Source organism: Chionomys nivalis, chromosome X (genome assembly GCF_950005125.1).
Source record: "Chionomys nivalis chromosome X, mChiNiv1.1, whole genome shotgun sequence".
NCBI lineage: Eukaryota > Metazoa > Chordata > Mammalia > Rodentia > Cricetidae > Chionomys > Chionomys nivalis.
The window spans coordinates 87,788,573-87,808,715 of record NC_080112.1 but is presented as its reverse complement, the minus strand read 5'-3'; the positions used below and the strand labels follow the sequence as shown (position 1 = coordinate 87,808,715).

Here is a 20,143-nt window from a genome sequence, read left to right as displayed (position 1 = left end):
ACCTTGCATACGAATTCACTTACATAAAAACAACAGACTTTTGACAAAAAGGCAAAATTGTGAGATGGAAAAAAAGCATTTTAACCTACTTATCTCAGAGACTACCTTAATTTAAACCTGGCTTTTTTCTTTCAGTTGAAGCTGCGCTGCATGGCAGGGGGTAGGACACAGGCTCTCTTTGTTAGACTTTGTTTCTGAGCTCTGGAAGGCAGATTTTTAACTATCTTTTTTATTTTAACTTGTAAATCATAAAATTAGGAGAATTTCTGAATCCTCTCCTCTGTTCTATAGACTGTGTGAGGTCAAATTTGCTCTCTAAACTTATTCTTGCTACTGCTTGCCTTTTACCTGCAGGTGGGTTAGATTAACTGGCTGTGAGCACGTGGCTATTCAATCTCTGCAGTAACTTGGTGATTCTTGGGCCAAGTCATTTTTTCCTTATCTTTTCCTACTAATTTAGCAGGCAATAAAAGTTGCAATTCTGCATCTATCTTGCTTACAGATTTTCAATAACTCTGTCATTGTTCTGCTCCACTCTAAATTAAGTTGCCAACATATATACCCGAATACTTTTTCCTTATTTCATATCTAACTTATTTACAAATTTTTACTACCAATTTAAATTTTACCCCTTTTTTTTCTACATTTCTTTCTCTGTTCTACGTCTCTGTTTCTGAGCGCTCACTACTCACGCATTTACCGATTTTTTTTTCTCGCGGGTTCCTCATGTCTGGTCACCTCTTCCTTGCTTTTTGGGGTGCGCTGATCAGCCTCACGTTCTCCTCTGTCGTTAGTCCGCTTTCCCTCTGGGATCCAGTGATCAGCATTCACTGTCTCTCTCGTGTTGTCCCTTCTCCGGGGTCATGGAGTTCGGCGGTCAGCACCACGTTCCTTTTCGTACTTCTTGCTCCGGGGTTCGTCTCGGGTTCAGTAGTCAGCACCACGATGTCTTTTTCTCAGGGTTCATTCGTCAGCACCACATTGTCTTTTTCTCGGGGTTCAGTCGTCAGCCCCACGTTACGGCGCCCCCATTATGTCGGAGCCCATGTGGGTCCAACATAGATTCCCTAACCCTGCTGAAACGGAGTCGCGAGGAATAAAACCGACACAGCTTACAAGGTCATCTTGGAAAAGGCCAGAATGACTCTTTATTCTCGGAACATCTTATATCTCCCTTCAGTGGGGGAAAACACATTAGGCTGTCTCCAAGGCAACCAGGTGCCTGGGCTTAGGTCACGTCCGCATCTAGCAGTCAGGTAGGCCATGAATTAGCATCTCTATAAGACATCCTCTTAATTACAAAAGGAAGGAAGCACCGAACCTCTGAAACTCTTGAGTCATCAGCTTTAGCCAACATCTCTCCTCAGGCAATCCACATTCTAACAAAAGAAACTAGGAGCAGCACATCCTGACTTTTGTTAAGGAGGCGACAGCTTGTCTGCAGAGCTATGTGCCTAGCTCAGACCAGGCTAATGGCTACTGTGCCAAACCGAAATATGGGCCCACAATATGACACACTATTCTGTACATCTTAAATCACTATTAAGAATCACTCTTGCAGAGGGAGAACATGAACAAGGAAGTCAGGACCACGAGGGGTGCACCCACCCACTGAGACAGTGGAGCCGATCTATTGGGAGCTCACCAAGGCCAGCTGGACTGGGACTGAAAAAGCATGAGATAAAACCGGACTCTCTGAACATGGCAGACAATGAGAGCTGACGAGAGGCCAAGGACAATGGCACGGGGTTTTGATCCTACTTCCTGTTCTGGCATTGTGGGAGCCTAGACAGTTTGGATGTTCACCTTCCTAGACCTGGATGGAGGGGGGAGGACCTTGTACTTTCCACAGTGCAGGGAACCCTGACTGCTCTTGGGACTGGAGAGGGAGGAGAAGATGAGTGGGGGGAGGGGGAGAGGGGCGGGAGGAGGGGGAGGGAAATGGGAGGTGGGGAGGAAGCGGAAAATTTTTTTTTTCAATAAAAAAAATAAAAAAAAAGAATCACTCTTGCTTATAAGTTAACAAAAAATTTCTTTAGCTCTTTGTTGCATTTTCACCATGACCAAAATTCTTAATTTCTTTTGTACTAAAATGCATTAAATTCCTCCAAAGGTATCTTTTAAAATATGAAGAAATTTGTGGGCACTATTTTCAATAATTCATGAAAATGGAAATTGAAATATAGATGATGTCTCACTTAAAAAGGTTAAAACAAAAATTCAAAATTCATTTCAACTAATCTATTTCTAATTATTTCAAATTTTATAAAATTCTATATTATTGGAAACTATAATTACATAATTTCTCACTTTTATAAGCTCCCAATGACTGTTGTCATGAACTCCCCTGCTCTGTCTCTATCAAATTCATGTTATCAATTTCTTCATTTGCCTTTCATTATGTATATTTTCAATATTCATATATCCCTAATACATATACATATATTAATAAACATGCAAATATAACATAAATAATCTACATAATGTTATCTTAATGCATATGATATAATCTGAGGGCTGACTACTTGGTCTTATATAAGAAGAAATACCTTAAATATCTACTCCATTTAAAATAACTTCACATAACTATTCTCTAAAACAGCTAGATTGAAAGAACTAATAAAACTGAATACTTACATAAGGGAATTTCTTAACAATATTAGATATTGAATGAAACATATTAGAGAATTTTTCTTTTAAATTATGTTATGGCTATATAGCAGTTAACAAACTGAATGAGGTATTAATATTTAGAAATTGGTTGTTAAAAAACTCTATAAACCTGAAAAATCTAGTGCACTAATATGATTTTTTTGTGTGCCAGTAATACAATCTTAAATTTGGCAAGTTAAGTGGACAATTTATATATAAATTGTGATGTGATTAAATGATAAAATAGTTTATTAGTAATATTTACATTCTTTTGAAAATAAACTGTGTGTGAGAATAAAGGCTAATTCATGAGGCAATGGCTTGTTCTTTTTCTCGGGTAGTTGAAATGTATTAGAAAATAACATAGGTGAGTAGATATGAAAAGTGACCTATGTGGTTCTGTTATAGTATTTACAATACAGACACATACATACATACACACACATACAAATTTAATATGCTCTAAGAGTAAAATATCTAAAGGAAAGGAATACTGAGCAATTATTACTATAATAATACAAAGTTAGAAAGGACTGATTGAAAGCTCTCAGTGTTTTAAGAGTTTAGTATGTATTTTATCAATCCCATCTCAATATGACTATAGAGAATTTGATACTATTAAAATTACGCTATCAGGTGGCTGGAGAGATGGCTCAGAGGTTAAGAGCATTGCCTGCTCTTCCAAAGGTCCTGAGTTCAATTCCCAGCAACCACATGATGGCTCACAACCATCTGTAATGGGGTCTGGTGCCGTCTTCTGGCCTGAAGGCATACACACAGACAGAATATTGTATACATAATAAATAAATAAATATTTAAAAAAATTACGCTATCAAAAATGTGAAACTTTGGCATAAGATATTGTAAACATAGTGAAGTATTATTGGAAGTATAAAATTAGATGGGGCTTCAGGCTTGGCTAAACAGATAAGAGCAAATGGCTTTTCTTACAGAATATGTGAGCTAAATTTCAAATGCTCACATGTTATAACTCCAGTTACAATTTTCTGTTTCAGCCTCTGCAGACACTATACACATGTGGTGCACACACATATATGCAAGGTAAACATTTATACAAATAAAACAAATATTGTTTAGAAGAACACATAGAATTAGAGAATATATGAGATGTAGTTTTAGCTTCATTAACCAGAGTGCTCAACCATTTAAACTGTTGTGTAATTTTCTCCATAGCTAATGTTTACTCCAACTTAAATAGAAAATAGGGACACTCTCATAATGTCAGGTAATGAAATAGTAATAATTAAACTTTCTGACTGCTTGAAATCAAAGAACACTTCATAAACACATATTAGTTATACAAGAAGCATGCTCAATATAATGATTAAAAATTGTTTATAACTGTCTTAAGACATTCATTTAAGAAGAAGTAGATTTACAGAGCTTTATGACTGTTTCATATTTCTTTTTCAACACTCAATAATTTTTTTATGAGACCTGAATCAGTTACTGCTTTATGAGACAACTGTCTTATTTGGTACTTGTATTAAATCATGGTGTCCTTACCCTTCTTCCTTCACTACTGAGATAGAAAACAGTAAAGTATAAAGTATCTTCACACTGAGTGCATTAATACTGTTTTGCTGAAGCATTGCTATTCTTTACATGCAAGAATATAATTTAAGAGAAAAATACCTACCAGAGGACATAATAAGTGATACAAAGATTCCCATTGTCATCTAATAAAAGTATAATTTTCAGATAGAAGGAAAGTTTTACTTATTCCTTAATTTGAAAGAGGTGGCACACTTGTACAACATATCAATTAATTTCATTAGCCTTAATGCTGGATCATGCATATTTAACTGAAATGGGAATCTCTAAATATACCTGCAAAAGGCATAATAGACAACATTTACTGGTTTTTAACTTACATAAACTAACAACATTTTTAATTAACTTATTTTATGTGTAATTTATCTATCCCTAACCCTAACCTCTATGTATTTCTATGTACCAGATGTATGTCTGGCGCTCACGGAAGTCACAAGAGAGCATAAGATACCCTGGAATTGGCCGGGCGGTGGTGGTGCACACCTTTAATCCCAGCACTCGGGAGGCAGAGGCAGGCGGATCTCTGTGAGTTCGAGGCCAGCCTGGTCTACAAGAGCTAGTTCCAGGACAGGAACCAAAAAGCTACGGAGAAACCCTGTCTCGGAAAAAAAAAAATACCCTGGAATTGGAGTTACAGTTGTTGTGAAGCACCATTGTTCTGACAATGGAACCCAGGTTCTCTGATAAATCAACAAGTGTTTTTAACCACTGAGCCATTTCTCCAGACTTCATCATTATTTTCTTTTTTATATAGTTACCACATGGTACAATGTGTGTGTGTATATATATACACACACACATATATATATACATATACACGCACACATATATATGTATGTATGTATATATAATGAATAAGAAAAGAACTTTACCCAGAAATGTGACTTATCCATGGCCATAAAAGCAATAATGTGGTAAGAATTAAATTCTGTTACTTTGTCTGTACAGCTGTGCTAATGAGCAGACATACATATGATTCATATCCCTGTGATATAATTCATCTTTCTAAATAAAAATGTGCACAGGAAGAAGAAATTTAATTTCATATAGCAACTAGTATCAACAAATTGTAGATACTAGATTATATTTGTGTGAATCTCAAAATGGTTTCACACATTTTATAGGTAATTTCAATTACTCAAAGTAAAGGATCCTTCTGTCCCTACTGATAATTATGTGGAAAAGTTTCTGGGATATTTTTCACTTAATTTTTGAATAAAGTACTTTGGCGTCAACTTTGGATATATTAGAATTAAAGAATCCCATCTTTTTCTCAAGGTAACTTGGCTTTTATATTCCTTGTTAGTTCACTATAAAACTTTTGTGTAAATCAGAGAAATTTGAGGACTGGTATTTCTAAAGCTGATGATTCTATAAGAATATAAAAGGTAAGAATGAAATACAAGAGTCACCATGACTAACCTAAATTTTAGTTGTAGTTCCAGAAGTACATTTTTGTTCATTAAATGTAATGCTTTAATACAACATATAATGTCAGATTGTCTGTTTTTATATCTAGGTTCTTTTAATAATAAAAATGTATGACTTTGAGAAGTTAGAATATAAAGGAACTGCTTATTGTGTTAACTAAAATGTTACAGTTAAAGAAATACATTTAATCAAACACTACAGTAAAAATGATTAAGTTGCATATTATTATTCATTCACAGCTATGACCATAATGCTGACGATAAGTACCCAATATTAGAGCACATGAAAGTGGTATTTATTCTGTGATCTACTTCTAAACAAAAATCCTAATAATACTTATCTATTGTATACATAATAATAAACATAAGTACAGTAACCCTCAAATTTTGTAGTGATGAATACACAGAAACACCTATAATGTACATTAAAAGTTTATCTAGTAAATATAAGATTCAATTCTTTATCTCTCAAATACTTTTCACTTCCAAGGAGAACAACTGAGAACTAATTAACTGAGAAGTTATTAACAGAAAAATAAATGAAACAAATGTACTAGCTGAATATTTAAGCTTACTTCACACACACACTTCATTGAATTTTACACTGCTGGATGTGGTAGCACACGCCTTTAATCCCAACACTTGGGAGCCAGAGGGAAGTGAATCTCTTTAAGGTTGAGGCCAACTTGGTCTATGTAGAGAGTTTCAGGACAGCCAGAGCTATATAGACAGCTTTGGCTGTCCTGAAACTCTTACAGACACCTTGTTGAAAAGAGAGAGAGAAGAGAGAGAGAGAGAGAGAGAGAGAGAGAGAGAGAGAGAGAGAGAGAGAGAGATGCTTGTGGCCTGACCCTGCATGGTAGAGAGAGAGGAGAGAGAGACAGAGACAGAGACAGACAGAGAGACAGAGAGAGGGAGGGAGGGAGGACGGAAAGAAGGAGAGATAGAAAAACAGAAAGAAAGAAAGAAAGAAAGAAAGAAAGAAAGAAAGAAAGAAAAGCAAACAGAGCACATAGCATACAGACAAATTTTAAAAGAGAGGTTATGAATATCAAGAACAGGGGGATAGAGAGATGATTCAGGACTTAAGAACTGTGCCTGCTCTTCCAGAGGTCCTGAGTTCAATTCCCAGCAAACACATGGTTGCTTGCAACCATCTATAATGAGATCTGGTGCCCTTTTCTGACCTGCAAAGATACATGCAGGCAGAACATAGCACACATAATAAATAAATAAACCTTTACAAAATTAAATAACTAAATAAACAAATATCAAGAACAGAAGCTATTGTTTCACAATTTTAGTGCTATTATAATTTATATGTAATTGCAAATAAACTTGATGTTACATATTTATAATGGAATAAAAATATACAGAGCCATGAGATAAAGTAAATTTGTCTTAGATAAGACAAAATGTGTATCTTAGGAGCAGGAAATTCTTCATGATGAATGGGGACAGATTATAATGTGCAAAATTAAATTAATATTTTATTTGCATGTGTATGGGTTTTTTTTTTTTTTTGCTTCCATGTATGTCTGTACACCAAATGTGTGCTTGGTGTTTGTGGAGATTAGAAGAGAACATAGACCCTGAAGACTGCTGTTGCAGACTGTTGTGAGCATTTATGTGGTGTTGGGAATCAACCTTGGGTCCTCTTAGAAGAATAGTCAGTGCCCTTAAACTCTAAACCATCTCTTCAGCATTAGATATTTCATTGAACATGTGATTTGAGGTGGGTGTTGAAATGAAAGAGGACATTCTACAGGTAAATATGAGACAGGCTAACTGTTTAATGACCTTATAACTATCTGGATCAAATAATGTTATAAATAACAAGAGGTTACCCAACATACATTGTGTTTTGACCCTCAGGCAAATTACAGTTTGAAAGGTTTTGTTTATATATAGATTTCTATATTATGTCTAAAACAACAATTAGAACATATACAGAAGAAATTGATAACGGTGTTTGAAATCGTAACAAGAAAGGTTCTGTCTACAAATTAATGATAACAAAATACAAAGCAGCAAAGACTATTCAATCTCTATGTAATGATCCATAGGTAGTCCTCTTTTAAAGATTAAGAACAGATGCAGGAAAATGAACCGAACTGCCCAGTATCTAGAAGAGTTAGTAAAGTAAGAGAACAGAAGCAAAGTCTGGGATTTAATTGACTTCAGAGTCTAACTATGAAAAATGACGTTAAGAAAAGAAAATATTATTATTATTATTACAAATCTCTCCATTTTAACTCAAAGAAAAAACTCTGTTTTCTCTCTCTGTGTGTATATATATATGAAAATGAACAATTTTGAACACTAAATGAATATGAATTTATTTCAATCTGCAAGGATATCTGCACTACCATGAGACTATTTTTCCCTCAACATAGTCATATAATGAAATTAAGTGTTTCTTTTATTCTGCCTTGAAGCTGACAGATAATATCAACATATTATGTTCCTTGTATCCAAATAAGGTATAAATTTTTGAATCAGTACTGAGGTTAAATACATATTAACACTGTACACTGCTTAAGTTATTTGACATTTTCCTCTGTCTTCAATAAATTATGTAAAATACAAATAAACTTATACTTTAAAATATATACTTTATTGGAATTATAGTAAGAATATTTTATATGGGTGTTGTAAGAAAAAAAACTTTGGATATCACTGTAAATGTATCCCTTTTATGATTTTATGATTTTACATTATTTTTTATTATCACATTTATTTTTTAACAAGAAATCAAACTATATTTTTTTCATTATACATACCGATCGAAGTTCTCACTCCCTCCCCTCCTCCTATTCCCTTCAAATACCCTGCCACCCCACCCCCACCCAGTCCTCAAGAGGATAATACACATTGCCCTGTGGAAGGTCCAACACCCTCCCTACTATCCAAAGAATGTAGCTTCCAAAAAATCCAGGACAAGCAGTAGGGATAAATCCTTGTGCCACTGCCAGTAGATGGAGAGCAAAGGGTAACCTTTAACACTGTTAAAGTGAGTAAATTAATAAGCCATTACAGAAATGAGTATGTTCAAGAAATGAAATCCGTATGTTAGGAAAACAGCTGGTGTCTGTATTCACTATATCATTATTTGAAATAGGCAAGGTAGAGTATTAATCTAAGTGACTATAAAGTTGAGGAAAGAAAATTTGGAATGCATAAAAAGTTAAGTCTATTTAGCATTAAAAAAAACAATAGAAATCTTGTAATTTGTGACAACAAAGATGAGCATGTAGGACATTATGTTTAGTGAAGTTAACAGAAACATACACAGAAACCTGGCCAAGAAATGTAAACAGATGATCTAGCAGTTTATGATCTAGCTAGTGTAAAATGCATATGTAAAAATATATACATACATACATATGTATCATCTTATCTGCTACATATACAATTGTACTTTAAAATTCTTTTAAATTATCATATCAATGATCTTGATATTGATATATCAAAACCTCTGTCTATATACCACATTCACTTCATTTGTATACTTTATAAAGAAATAAGAATGAAGTACAATATTATAATGAAAATTATTTTGTGAAATAACAATATAATTTTACTATTAGTTTTCAATCATAAATTATATTATCTTAAATTTATTTGTATTTCAATTGTAGTAAACAACGGCCTCTGGATTAAGAAAGACAAAGGCATTATTTACACTCCTGAAAACTGCAAAATACTATTTCTATGGTTATGTTGTATATATGTATACACTGGCAACTCCATAAAACCAACTTATCTTTTATATTTATTTGTTCTCTAGGTTTATGATATTGCTGTCTGTTTCTGTCTCTCAAACATTTGAAGAATAAATAAAAGGTCAATTATGAAATTTTACAGTTTAATTCTCTCCATTGTAATGAAATTCTGTTATCCCATACTGGCTATTATTCTCTCCTGAATGTATCTAATAAATGTATGCCTATCAAATGGGGGATTAAAAACAGTAGAAACCATAACACAACGGTTCATCATAGAAGCACATATATTCAGACAAATAATGTTTGACAATTGTGCACATTCATATAAATGGAGAAAGGAAAGTCTCCTGAATTTGAACCAGTTATGTATATCTTTATAAAAAATATTAAAATGATTTCAATCCATATATTTTTGTCACACACCAAAATATCAGCCTTAGTATCAAGCTTAAAAGCATTAAATTTATAGAAAAAATGATAAAGAATAGTATCTGTGACTTTGGATGACACATGGTATTTGGAAGAAATATTACTTGGACTTCATTTTAATTGTAAAAAGAGCTTCTCCTTTCTGAAAACTATTAAAGGGAATGTTGAGAGAAGATAAAATAAATTCACACTGTATTTGCTAACCTTTTAGTTGATGAAGGACTCATGTAGACATTATAGAAGATCACCCAAAGAATAATAGCAATGTAAGTAACACTTATTTTTAAATAGGGAAAATATGAGTACACACTTCACAGAACATATGTGATTGGCAAATCAGCATATGAAAAGATGCTCAACATCAGTAGTCATTAGCAAAATGCAAATAAGAACCACAAGACTATGCTACCACATACCTATCAAGATGTTATATTTAAAAACCCTGAACACAGCAAATATTTTTACTGTTGGTAGAGTTGAAAATAACCTATTTGAGAAATAGATTTCTTGTAAAGGCAAAAATACACCTACCATTTGATCCAGCCATTCCAATCCTAGGAATGTTTTCTAAAAGAAACAAAAATATATATCCTTGTTCATATAGATACTGTTCACAAAGGAATCATAGCAACTTTATTCACAAACTTAAACTTACACAGATGAATAAGAATAAATTAGTGTTCTTACACAAAATATATCACTACTCAGTAAAAAACAGAAAAAGCACTACATACAAAGTGTATACATTTTGAAATATTTGTTCTAGAGAATAAATACAGGCAAAAAGTGATGAATTTTCAATGATAATGTTGATTTACAATAGCAAAAACCTGAAAATTAGTGTATAGGACCCTAAAATATATTAATTGTTATAAAACAAGAGAGGGAGGAATCATAAATATGTACATGTGTAAGAAAAATTTTGGTATGACAAAAAATATCTATTATCTGAGTGTCAGAGATGATGTCAATTGTATATAGATTTATTAAAGTTTGTTGTGTACATTGTATTTTAATAGTTTTTTAAAATAGGGAATGGGATACTAGTTTAGTCAGGTAACACTGTCAGGATGATTTTTCATCCCCAAATGACACAATATAAAAAAAATGAACTGGTCTCTGTAGCAAGGCTCAGTGGGTAAAAATGCTTGCCATGCTAACCTGGACACATGGTAGAATGAGAGAACCAACTCCTCAAATTTGTCTTCTAACTTCCATATGCACTTCCAGGTAGTACACACACACACACACACACACACACACACAATAATACACACATGTGTACACGTTCACACACATACAATTTACACAATTGTAATTTAAAAGCTTAAAAGTAATAAGCTGCTGATGCATCGTTTTATAGATATTTGTAATTGAAAAAACACTGACACACTTGCCATTGTGTGTGTCTGTGTGTGTGTGTGAGAGAGAGAGAGAGAGAGAGAGAGAGAGAGAGAGAGAGAGAGAGATAACAATACAAGGGTCTATGCATATATTCTTATCAGGAAAGTTATAAACAGTTCTCAAAGAGTTATGTCCAACCTGTGTAACTAACAATTTCTGTGATAAACATTATCTACTCTAAAGAATGTAATTTAGTATTAGATAAACAATAACAAAATAAAAGAACAGACAGAGCACTCATTGTGTAAGTAGTTTATACATTATCTTCTGATGAAAATTAGGCACATAATGTTTTGGAACTAAAGCATGTATGTATAGTAGAAAATATATGGTGTACTTAAACTGCTTACATGAATTACATGAAGAAATGTATGTATGAATTTAATTATATCAAATAAATAGTACATCAAAATGTTATATAATACCTAAGGAAGAAAATACATGAAAGAGTACTATGATTAGAAACTGTCATGTAATTTCAAAACTCAAAGATTATTGAAAAAAATCATAAAATCATAAAATTCATAAATATTATTTTGTATGACTTTTTGTATGTTTCTTTCCCATCAAAGAATTTACAAAATATGTATGTGAATAGGAATTCATAATTTAAAATTATAAAAATCTTCTAAATATATACTTTATACTTAACCCTAAAAAAGAGATTTATATGGCATTTATAGCAATGATATTTTCTAAAATATTCATGGTTTCATTAATTCAATGCCCAAGTCACTTTACCTTTTGGGTTCAACACGGATTAACTCTTTTTTCATTCAGTTGGAAAGAAGCAGATAATAAATTATTGCTAAATGGAAAATAAAAATATGAAAAGATATTCAATCTTACTACTAATCAAAGAAATGATGTTTATAGTATTGAGAAATCATTACAAAATATTACTTAAATGAGAATAGTAGTAATCTCTGGAAATATCTTGAGTTACATTTGATTTATTATATGTATTTAATATACCAACTTATTTCCCCATGTAATTCCAAAAAATACAAATTGACCTTAAAAGTCCCATAGTATTGAAACAAATCTGGGATACACAGAAAATTTGAGGCCATCGTGGGATTCATAGTGTGACTATCTCTAAAAACAACAACAAAAATTTGACCTCTTGCATTATTTTCTGAAAATTGTGTTCAATAAAAAAAGAACAGAATGTAGAAATTGATCCGATTGAGTCAGCTTACATGGTACATAAACAGACTCAATAGGTACAGATGAAAAGATTACTAAATAAGTGTTTCAAAAAGTAATAGGTAGCTACCAATATAAAAATTTAAATATCTATGGTTATATTTACAGGTCAGTGATAAAGTGCCCTAGCATGTGTGATTCTCATATTCCAGACCCATTTCAGGAAAATAAACAAATGTAGATCTTAACTCAAAACTGACTCAGAAATATTAATCTCTGATGGTACAGAAGTTAACATGTAAATTACACTATTAAATTACTATAAAATATAAGTATCTTTATTTTAGAAATGTCTATTACTGTGACTACAGATAAATGGAAGTACAATATTTATCATGTAGGCCATTGCATTGAATTATTATTTACATAGTGTGTGTTATCAATAAAATTACAAAACAAAAAGTAAAAGGTAAGCATTCATTACTAATATACCTGTCACAGGAAAGACACAGGCATAATTGGTTGAATACTGGAATGGATGAACTCTAATACCTTTTACATTTTAATAATCTTCATGGACATTTGCAACTGGTACAAAATTATTAAACAACCATAAGACTTAGTTCATATTCCAATATCTAGGAATAAATACTATGTTAATGTTCTGAAGTACATACTAATTTATACTACAGATACTCAGGATATATACATATATTGTACCCACAAAAGGACTCTGATTAAATAGTTCAAGACAATTATAGTGAAATATAGATCTATTTAAAAATAAAGAATTGATTATTTCCTATGAAAATATAGCCATAAATCAGCAAATTACTACTCATCATATGATGTCACGCAGATAAAAGAATATACATAAAGAAACTGGTGTATACAAGCATAAAGAAAATTCTGTAAGGAAATGCATCAACATATTAAAATGGTTATCATTTGGTTGTTATAATTAAAGGTTCACTATCATCATAATATTCTATACTGAATATTAATCTTTGAAATGCACATATAATTTGACGGCTACAGATAAATACAAGTTTATTTTCAAACCAATTTCTTAACTTAAAAATAAGTGACTAAATGAAAAACACAAACTCTATAATGAAAAGTACGGCACAAAAGCTTGTCACATTTTAATACATTTCGCCATTTGAAATTAATAAAAACTATGGCACAAAAGCTTGTCACATTTTAATACATTTCACCATTTGAAATTAATAATGGAGTATATTTTTTATTTTAACATAACACTTATAGACTATGATAATGGAGTATATTTTATATTTTAACATAAAACAGACTATGATCAAGTTTGGAGAGCACATTTTGTTAAGTAGGTTATTTTCTTATACGTATGCCAAGCCAGCTCTGTGAAATGTTAAGTAAAGATGTACAATTCTGATCATTCATAAAAAAGGGTGCTAATACGTCCTTACCTTTCAACGGAAAGTGAACACTGGTCTTTTTGGTTGTAGCAGAACTGAATCCTGTAAATAAAAATAGCAAATATCTGTTTTTAAACTTCATTTAGCAAAAGTTTGTTTACATATTGCTGGACTTGTAAATCATCCTTTTAATATGGATACAATTCCAAATTAGAAGGAAATTGGTGACAGATGACTTCTTAAACGCTTACAGATGATGCACTTACGTTATAACAACCCCCTCCTCCCATCCTGCTGTTCGTGGAATTGAAACCTGCTGCACAAAAGTCTGAAACAAATCCTCTGCTTTTTTTTTTTTTTTTAAAAAAAAACCTTACGTTTTAACCCCCCTTTGTTTTATCTAAATTTTTACTGCAAACATTGGAAAGGACTACGTGGCAATTTAGTAATAAGATTAGAGTACATTATATGCCAGCTTTAAAACAGAAATACTATTTTAAAAAAATGGTGTGACTGACTCACGGCAACATGGGTTCGCAAACCTTGTAGATGGATATAAACCAGATAAACCAGGCTTGCCAAACATCACAGACAGCACTTATTAAATCTGCTACGTGGAACGCAATATGCCTGCTGTCTGGCCCCTCCCCCCTCTGCCAATAAACGACTCCCCCCTTTTCCAGTGTGAAAACACATGCTCATAGAATATTTGTTTGCGTGTCCCTCCCCCTCCCCTCATCATCCAGTCACACTATGCAATGACGCCACTTAGAGGTTTTTTTTCTTTTTTTTCTTTTCTTTTTTTTTTTTTTTTTTACATTAACAGTTCGCGGTGTGGAGGCCTTGTCCAACCCAACAGGAATTCTGGGCTGCTGAGTTAAAGGGATTCGTTTTTGTTGCTAGGAACTATAGCTGGAATTTTTACCTCATGTCTACGACTTTTTTTAAATTTTTTTTCTCTCCCTTTGAATTAAAAACCACATAAGGAGAGAATTTTGTTAGGAGACCCGGTCGGGGGTGGGGGTGGGGGGTGGGGGGGGATTGTGCCTTAGCCACCAAGGAGTATCTGGGAAGGTGGGAGGAGCCAGGAGAAAGAGCGGCGGGATTAGGCCATTCGTTGGCCGTAACGCTCGTCTATCAAACCTGTTCAGCAAATGAGGAGCGACTACAAGCATCCGGGGAACGAAATTAACGGGAGGGGTGTCAGCAAAGGGAGGAGCTCTCCATCCTAACCCAGAAGCCCATTCTGGGTTCGGTACTGCGCCATTCGACTGCAGCACGTCTCGGCCCCGGTTTATTGCGGCTGAACAGTCCTTGTCGCCAAGGTTCCGGGCCGGCTTCCGCTGCCGCGGCTTCCTGCACGCCGCCTCCGTGGCCCTGCCCCGGCCACGCCACCGCCGCAGTCACTGCAGGCCTTGTTGCTGCCGGTAGCCTGTCGCTCGTCTCTGCCGCCGCCGCCGCCGCCGCCGCCGCCGCCGCCGCCGCCGCCGCCGCCTCCGCCTCCGCCCGGGCCTTCGGAGCAGCCTTCAGAGCGTCCGTGAGTCTTTTCTGCCCATCTCTGGGTGTGCGATCTCTGTTGTCACCACTTTAAAGAGGTGTGCGGGACTAGCAGCATGGCAGAAGCGGATCCTAAAATGATCACAGAACCTGCCGCCCATGGGGTTGCTGAAGAGGTGATGGCTAGCTCAGCTAGTGATTCTGGGGAAGAATCTGACAGCAATAGCTCTAGCAGTACCTCTAGTTGCAGCAGCAGCAGCAGCAGCAACAGCAGCAGCAGCAGCAGCAGTAGCAGCAGCGGCAGCAGTAGCAGTAGTAGCAGCAGCAGTGGCAGTCAAGTATTCCGAAAGAAGAGGGTACCTGAGCCTTCCAGAAGGGCCCAGCGGCATCCCTCCGGGAAACATTTTATGGATAAGCTGCCTCAGGCAGTGAGAAATCGGGTGCAGGCACTCCGAAATATTCAGAATGAGTGTGACAAGGTAGACACCTTGTTTTTAAGGGCAATTCATGATCTTGAAAGAAAATATGCTGAGCTCAATAAGCCTCTTTATGATAAGCGTTTTCAGATCATAAATGCAGAATATGAGCCTACAGAAGAAGAATGTGAGTGGAATTCAGAAGAAGAGTTCAGTGGCGATGAGGAAATGCAGGATGACACACCTAATGAAATGCCACCCTTAGAGGGTGAGGAAGAAGAAGAAAGCTGTAAAGAAAAAACTGAAGTACAGGAAGAAGAAAAGGATGTTCCAAAAGAAGTTCCTGCGGCAAAAGTTGAAGAAAACAAAGCTCCTAAAGAAATTCCTGAGGTGAAAACTGAAGAAAAAGAAATTCCAAAAGAGGTACCTGAAGAAGTTCAAGAAAAGGAAGCCACTGAAGAAATCCTTGAGGTAAAGGCTGACGAAAAGGAAGCCTCTGAAGAAATTCCTGAGGTAAAGTTTGAAGAAAAGGAAGCCTCTGAAGAAATTCCTGAGGTAAAGTTTGAAGAAAAGGCAGACTCTACAGATTGTATAGAGATAACTCCTGAAGAAAAAGAAGACCCCAAAGAAGTTCCCCAGGCAAATGCAGAAAATAAGGATCAGCCTACAGAAGAATCTAAAGCAAGGGCTCCAGTAAGAGAGGCTCAAAAAAGAGTTCCTGAGACAAGGCCTGAAGAAGGAAGTAATGTTAAAAGGGCTCGAAAGAGAAAACCTAAGAGAGAAGATCCTAAAGGCATTCCTGACTACTGGCTGACTGTTTTAAAGAATGTTGATAAGCTTGGGCCTATGATTCAGAAATATGATGAGCCCATTTTGAAGTTCTTATCTGATGTTAGCCTGAAGTTCTCAAATCCTGGCCAGCCTATAAGTTACACTTTTGAATTTCACTTCTTGCCTAACCCATACTTCAGAAATGAGTTCCTTGTGAAAACATACATAATAAGGTCGAAACCAGATCACTATGACCCTTTCTTTGCTTGGGGATGGGAAATTGAAGAGTGCAAAGGCTGCAAAATAGATTGGAGACGAGGAAAAGATGTTACAGTGAAAACTACCCGGAGTCGCCCAGCTGCCACTGGAGAAACTGAAGTCCAGCCAAGAGTGGTTCCTAATGCATCCTTCTTCAATTTCTTTAGTCCTCCTGAGATTCCTTTGATTGGGAAGCTGGAACCAAGAGAAGATGCTATACTTGATGAGGACTTTGAAATTGGTCAAATTTTGCATGATAATGTTATCTTGAAATCAATCTATTATTTCACAGGAGAAATCAATGATCCCTATTACCATGATATCAGGGATTATGGAAACAGGAAGTACTACAAGTGAAAAAGGCAACCTGAAAGATTTTTCAAGAACATTAAAAAGTCAAGCAAGCAGAAATGAAACAGATTTACCTAACCTTGTAAAAGACAAAACTTGCCCTATAATCTGAACACTATTGCTTCTTATAGTCTGGTGTTTTCCTTTTTCCTGGTACTGTCTTAAAATAGTGTCTTATGCCTCTGTTATTCTACCTTGCCTGTTGTAATATTCTTCAAAAGAGATAAACTACTGTTAATTTTCCAAAGCATGTTTTGTTTGGTGCTATAGTGTTGGTTTTGTGAAGTCGTTTTGTCATGTTCCTATTAGATATTACCTGTGCAAATCATCAAACTTGTTAGACAAATTCTTGCCTGAAAAAGCAAAACTTTAAATGTCAAAGTATATGTGTTTTCTCTTTCTTTTTTTCAGCACAGAAGATTAAGGACAAATCTGCTTGCGCTAGTTGTGCCTTCATTACTTTGCCATAGAAATGTAGTAATAATACTAACTAAAACATTCTATTGTGAAATATAATTGCTTGAAAAAATATATTTAAAAATATCTGTCAGTACCAAATTAGTTTCTTTATGTGACATATTGTTCTATGAGAAAAAGTATTATTTATGATTAAGGTGTTGAATATAGTATTTTAAAAAGTTGCATCATTGTATACTGTGTAATTGAAAACTAATGAAACCATATTTTTATTTTAATGTGTTCTACTTTGTCTTTCGTTACATTATTTGGTAATTTTTCATGTTCTTTTATTGCACCCTAAAATAAATGTCAAATAAATGCCATGCTATGAAACCTTGCCATTTCTCTTAATTATAAAATTTGTTTATCATAAAAAGTATAGGATACTGAGCTTTTGACTGTTTAATAAACATATGATTATTAACATTGTGATATATTTCCTAGATCATAATTCTTCAACTGGAAGATATCAATGGAGATATTGGAGAGGAATGGGAAAGAGAAGGAGGAGATCATGGGAGGAAGAAAAGTGGAATTAGATAAGGGAGAAGAAAAGGGTGAGAAAGAAGTAATTGGGAGGAAGAAGGGAAAGAGATATGTGTGTAGGGAAGGGGAAGGGAATGAAGTAGGGGAGGGAACAGTTGGGAGGAGGTGAGGAAGAGTATCTCACCCAAAAGGATATGAGCTAATGGTTTCAGATGCCCAGTACCTGCTTTGTCGTTGATCTGGAGGAGGTCACCGCTATCATGACTTTTGTTTTTTTTTCATAGGTGAAATCATTTTTCATCTGTACATCACAGCTGGTCTCAAGGTAATCACATCCTGGAATTTGGGGTTGAGTCTAGCAAGAGGACTAGGTTCCTTAAGTTCAGATTTATCAAAGTGCTCTGTACTGGGTATAAAGAGTACAGAGATGTAATAGGCACTGGATGTAATAAATTACCTTATTTCACATTTCTGTTTCTCCATACAGATGTTTTCCTTCAAGATGATAGGAAATGTCTGATGGAAAGAAGACAGGATTATAGAATTTCTGGAACTTTGAGCATAAAATTTGGTAATAATCATCCGAGACCCTACCATGTTTCTATGTGTTTACTTTTTTATTATGAAAAATACAGAGAAAAAAGTGCTAAGCTTTAGTAAGAGTTTTAAAAAAGATGTTCCATTCCAGGTAGAAGTTTGTAAGGTTCTGTTATAAAGGTTGCCTAGCAGCTATAAAATGTATCTACTTTGGCAATCAGTATACCCCTAGAAGACATATTATATAGCTCAGTATCTTTCTTTTATTCTTGCTTATTAACAATTTTCTATCTCATGTATGTAAAAAGAAAAATATGTGTAACCCATGACATGTATATATTACTAATCAAATGTACGTGGGTCTTTAAGTTATGATATAAATATCAAGAAACATTTTTTTTATTTTCACAGTACTGTTAGGCAGCCAAGAATGCCCCTTTTAATCGAGATTTTTGCACTTGTCAAGAGTCCTTAGAACATGGGTGACCTATCCTCAGATGAGCACCCAAGAGGTATTTATAATCAGCACTTAGGTCGGTTATGGGTCTTTACACTAACTGTTATGCAATGCAGAAAGAAGCTATTCTGACCAAAGTTGAAGGCAGCATAAGTCTATAGGAATAGAAAATATTTATAATGCAGTTTGTCAGCTTGCCAAGTTAGCATGTGCATATGGACAGAACTAATAAAACTTGGGGTTATTAAAATCAAAAATCAGGAAAGCAGTCTTGAAGACGGGAGGAGGATGGGGAGAAGAGATTGGGGAGAATTAGAGAGTGGTAGTAATAGATGGCTATGGTTAAAACATGTATCAATATATAGAACTTTCAAATAATATAAAAATAATTTTAAAAAAGAATTTATAGGACACATTTACTTATATGGTAGAACCAAAATGAAGACTAATAAACAAATATAATATGCCTTGTTCTGTGGCTTCATAGGTTGTCAAAGTGACTATATTGTGTATCTGCTAGGTAACACCTATGGCTGAACCTTTAAAAGTTTACCTGAAATTAACATCCTTCTTAGAAAACTTATTAAAGTATAGCACTTTTTCTCTGTGTTTTTCACATTGAAAAAGTAAATACACAGAAACAGATTAGAGTATAATATGACTGGCTTGTAAATGGTGTTTTGTTCTCCCAGTTATTGACTTGAACACAAAGGTGAATTACGCTGAGTAGGTATAAGAGAAATTACCAGGAGTTTCCTACTACTTCTGTAACTTGTAAGTATAGAGATTGTGGAAGGGATGAAATTACAAAATATCAAAAGGTGTGTAACAGTAACATTAAGATTCCTGAAACACAAGCTGTCTCCAGGATGCTTTGTCTCCTTGGGAAGATTATGAACAGCAGAAAATCCTATTAGCCTGCAACATCCATTAGCTTGCATTTATCTTTTACAACTCATAAGCCAATGGATGTTATAAAAATAAATCTCCCGAGAATGAAGCCACTGTGAGAAACAATGAGCAAAGTCTTCCCTACCTTTCTTATGTTCTTTGTTCTTTTTTGCTGTGATTCAAAGATGAAGCCAAATGCCCAATTGGATGCTGCCAAACTGAACAAGAGAGTGGCCTCTTCCACTTCATCCTTTTT

General features: G+C 34.6%; 2 protein-coding genes and 1 long non-coding RNA gene across 5 annotated transcripts in view; 2 read left to right on the top strand and 1 right to left on the bottom strand.

The window, feature by feature from the left end:
- The window catches only part of Fam133a (family with sequence similarity 133 member A), a 50,256-nt gene extending 35,895 nt beyond the window's left edge, over positions 1–14,361 (bottom strand). For 2 of the 3 annotated variants that reach the window (XM_057759780.1, XM_057759782.1), the window contains exons 1-4: positions 14,287–14,361; positions 13,816–13,866; positions 11,960–12,026; positions 10,346–10,381 (exon numbers count right to left, since the gene is read on the bottom strand). The gene's annotated coding sequence lies outside the window, so the exon portion shown is untranslated. The remainder of the gene's footprint in view (positions 1–10,345; positions 10,382–11,959; positions 12,027–13,815; positions 13,867–14,286) is intronic. The other variant, XM_057759781.1, reaches the window with a different exon arrangement.
- A 610-nt stretch (positions 14,362–14,971) lies between these two features.
- Positions 14,972–17,907, top strand: Nap1l3 (nucleosome assembly protein 1 like 3). The gene has a single exon (XM_057759659.1). The coding sequence runs from the start codon at positions 15,378–15,380 to the stop codon at positions 17,061–17,063; it is 1,686 nt and encodes a 561-aa protein (XP_057615642.1). The 5' UTR covers positions 14,972–15,377; the 3' UTR covers positions 17,064–17,907.
- Positions 17,908–18,023: 116 nt separating this feature from the next.
- Positions 18,024–18,578, top strand: LOC130867270 (uncharacterized). The gene is made up of 3 exons (XR_009056446.1): positions 18,024–18,073; positions 18,287–18,327; positions 18,490–18,578. It is a non-coding gene; the product is annotated as an uncharacterized LOC130867270 (long non-coding RNA).
- The last annotated feature ends 1,565 nt before the right edge of the window (positions 18,579–20,143 follow it).

Bases quoted from the DNA above. Each gene is read 5' to 3' on its own strand.
- Nap1l3 (XM_057759659.1), top strand. From the start codon at position 15,378: ATGGCAGAAGCGGATCCTAAAATGATCACAGAACCTGCCGCCCATGGG.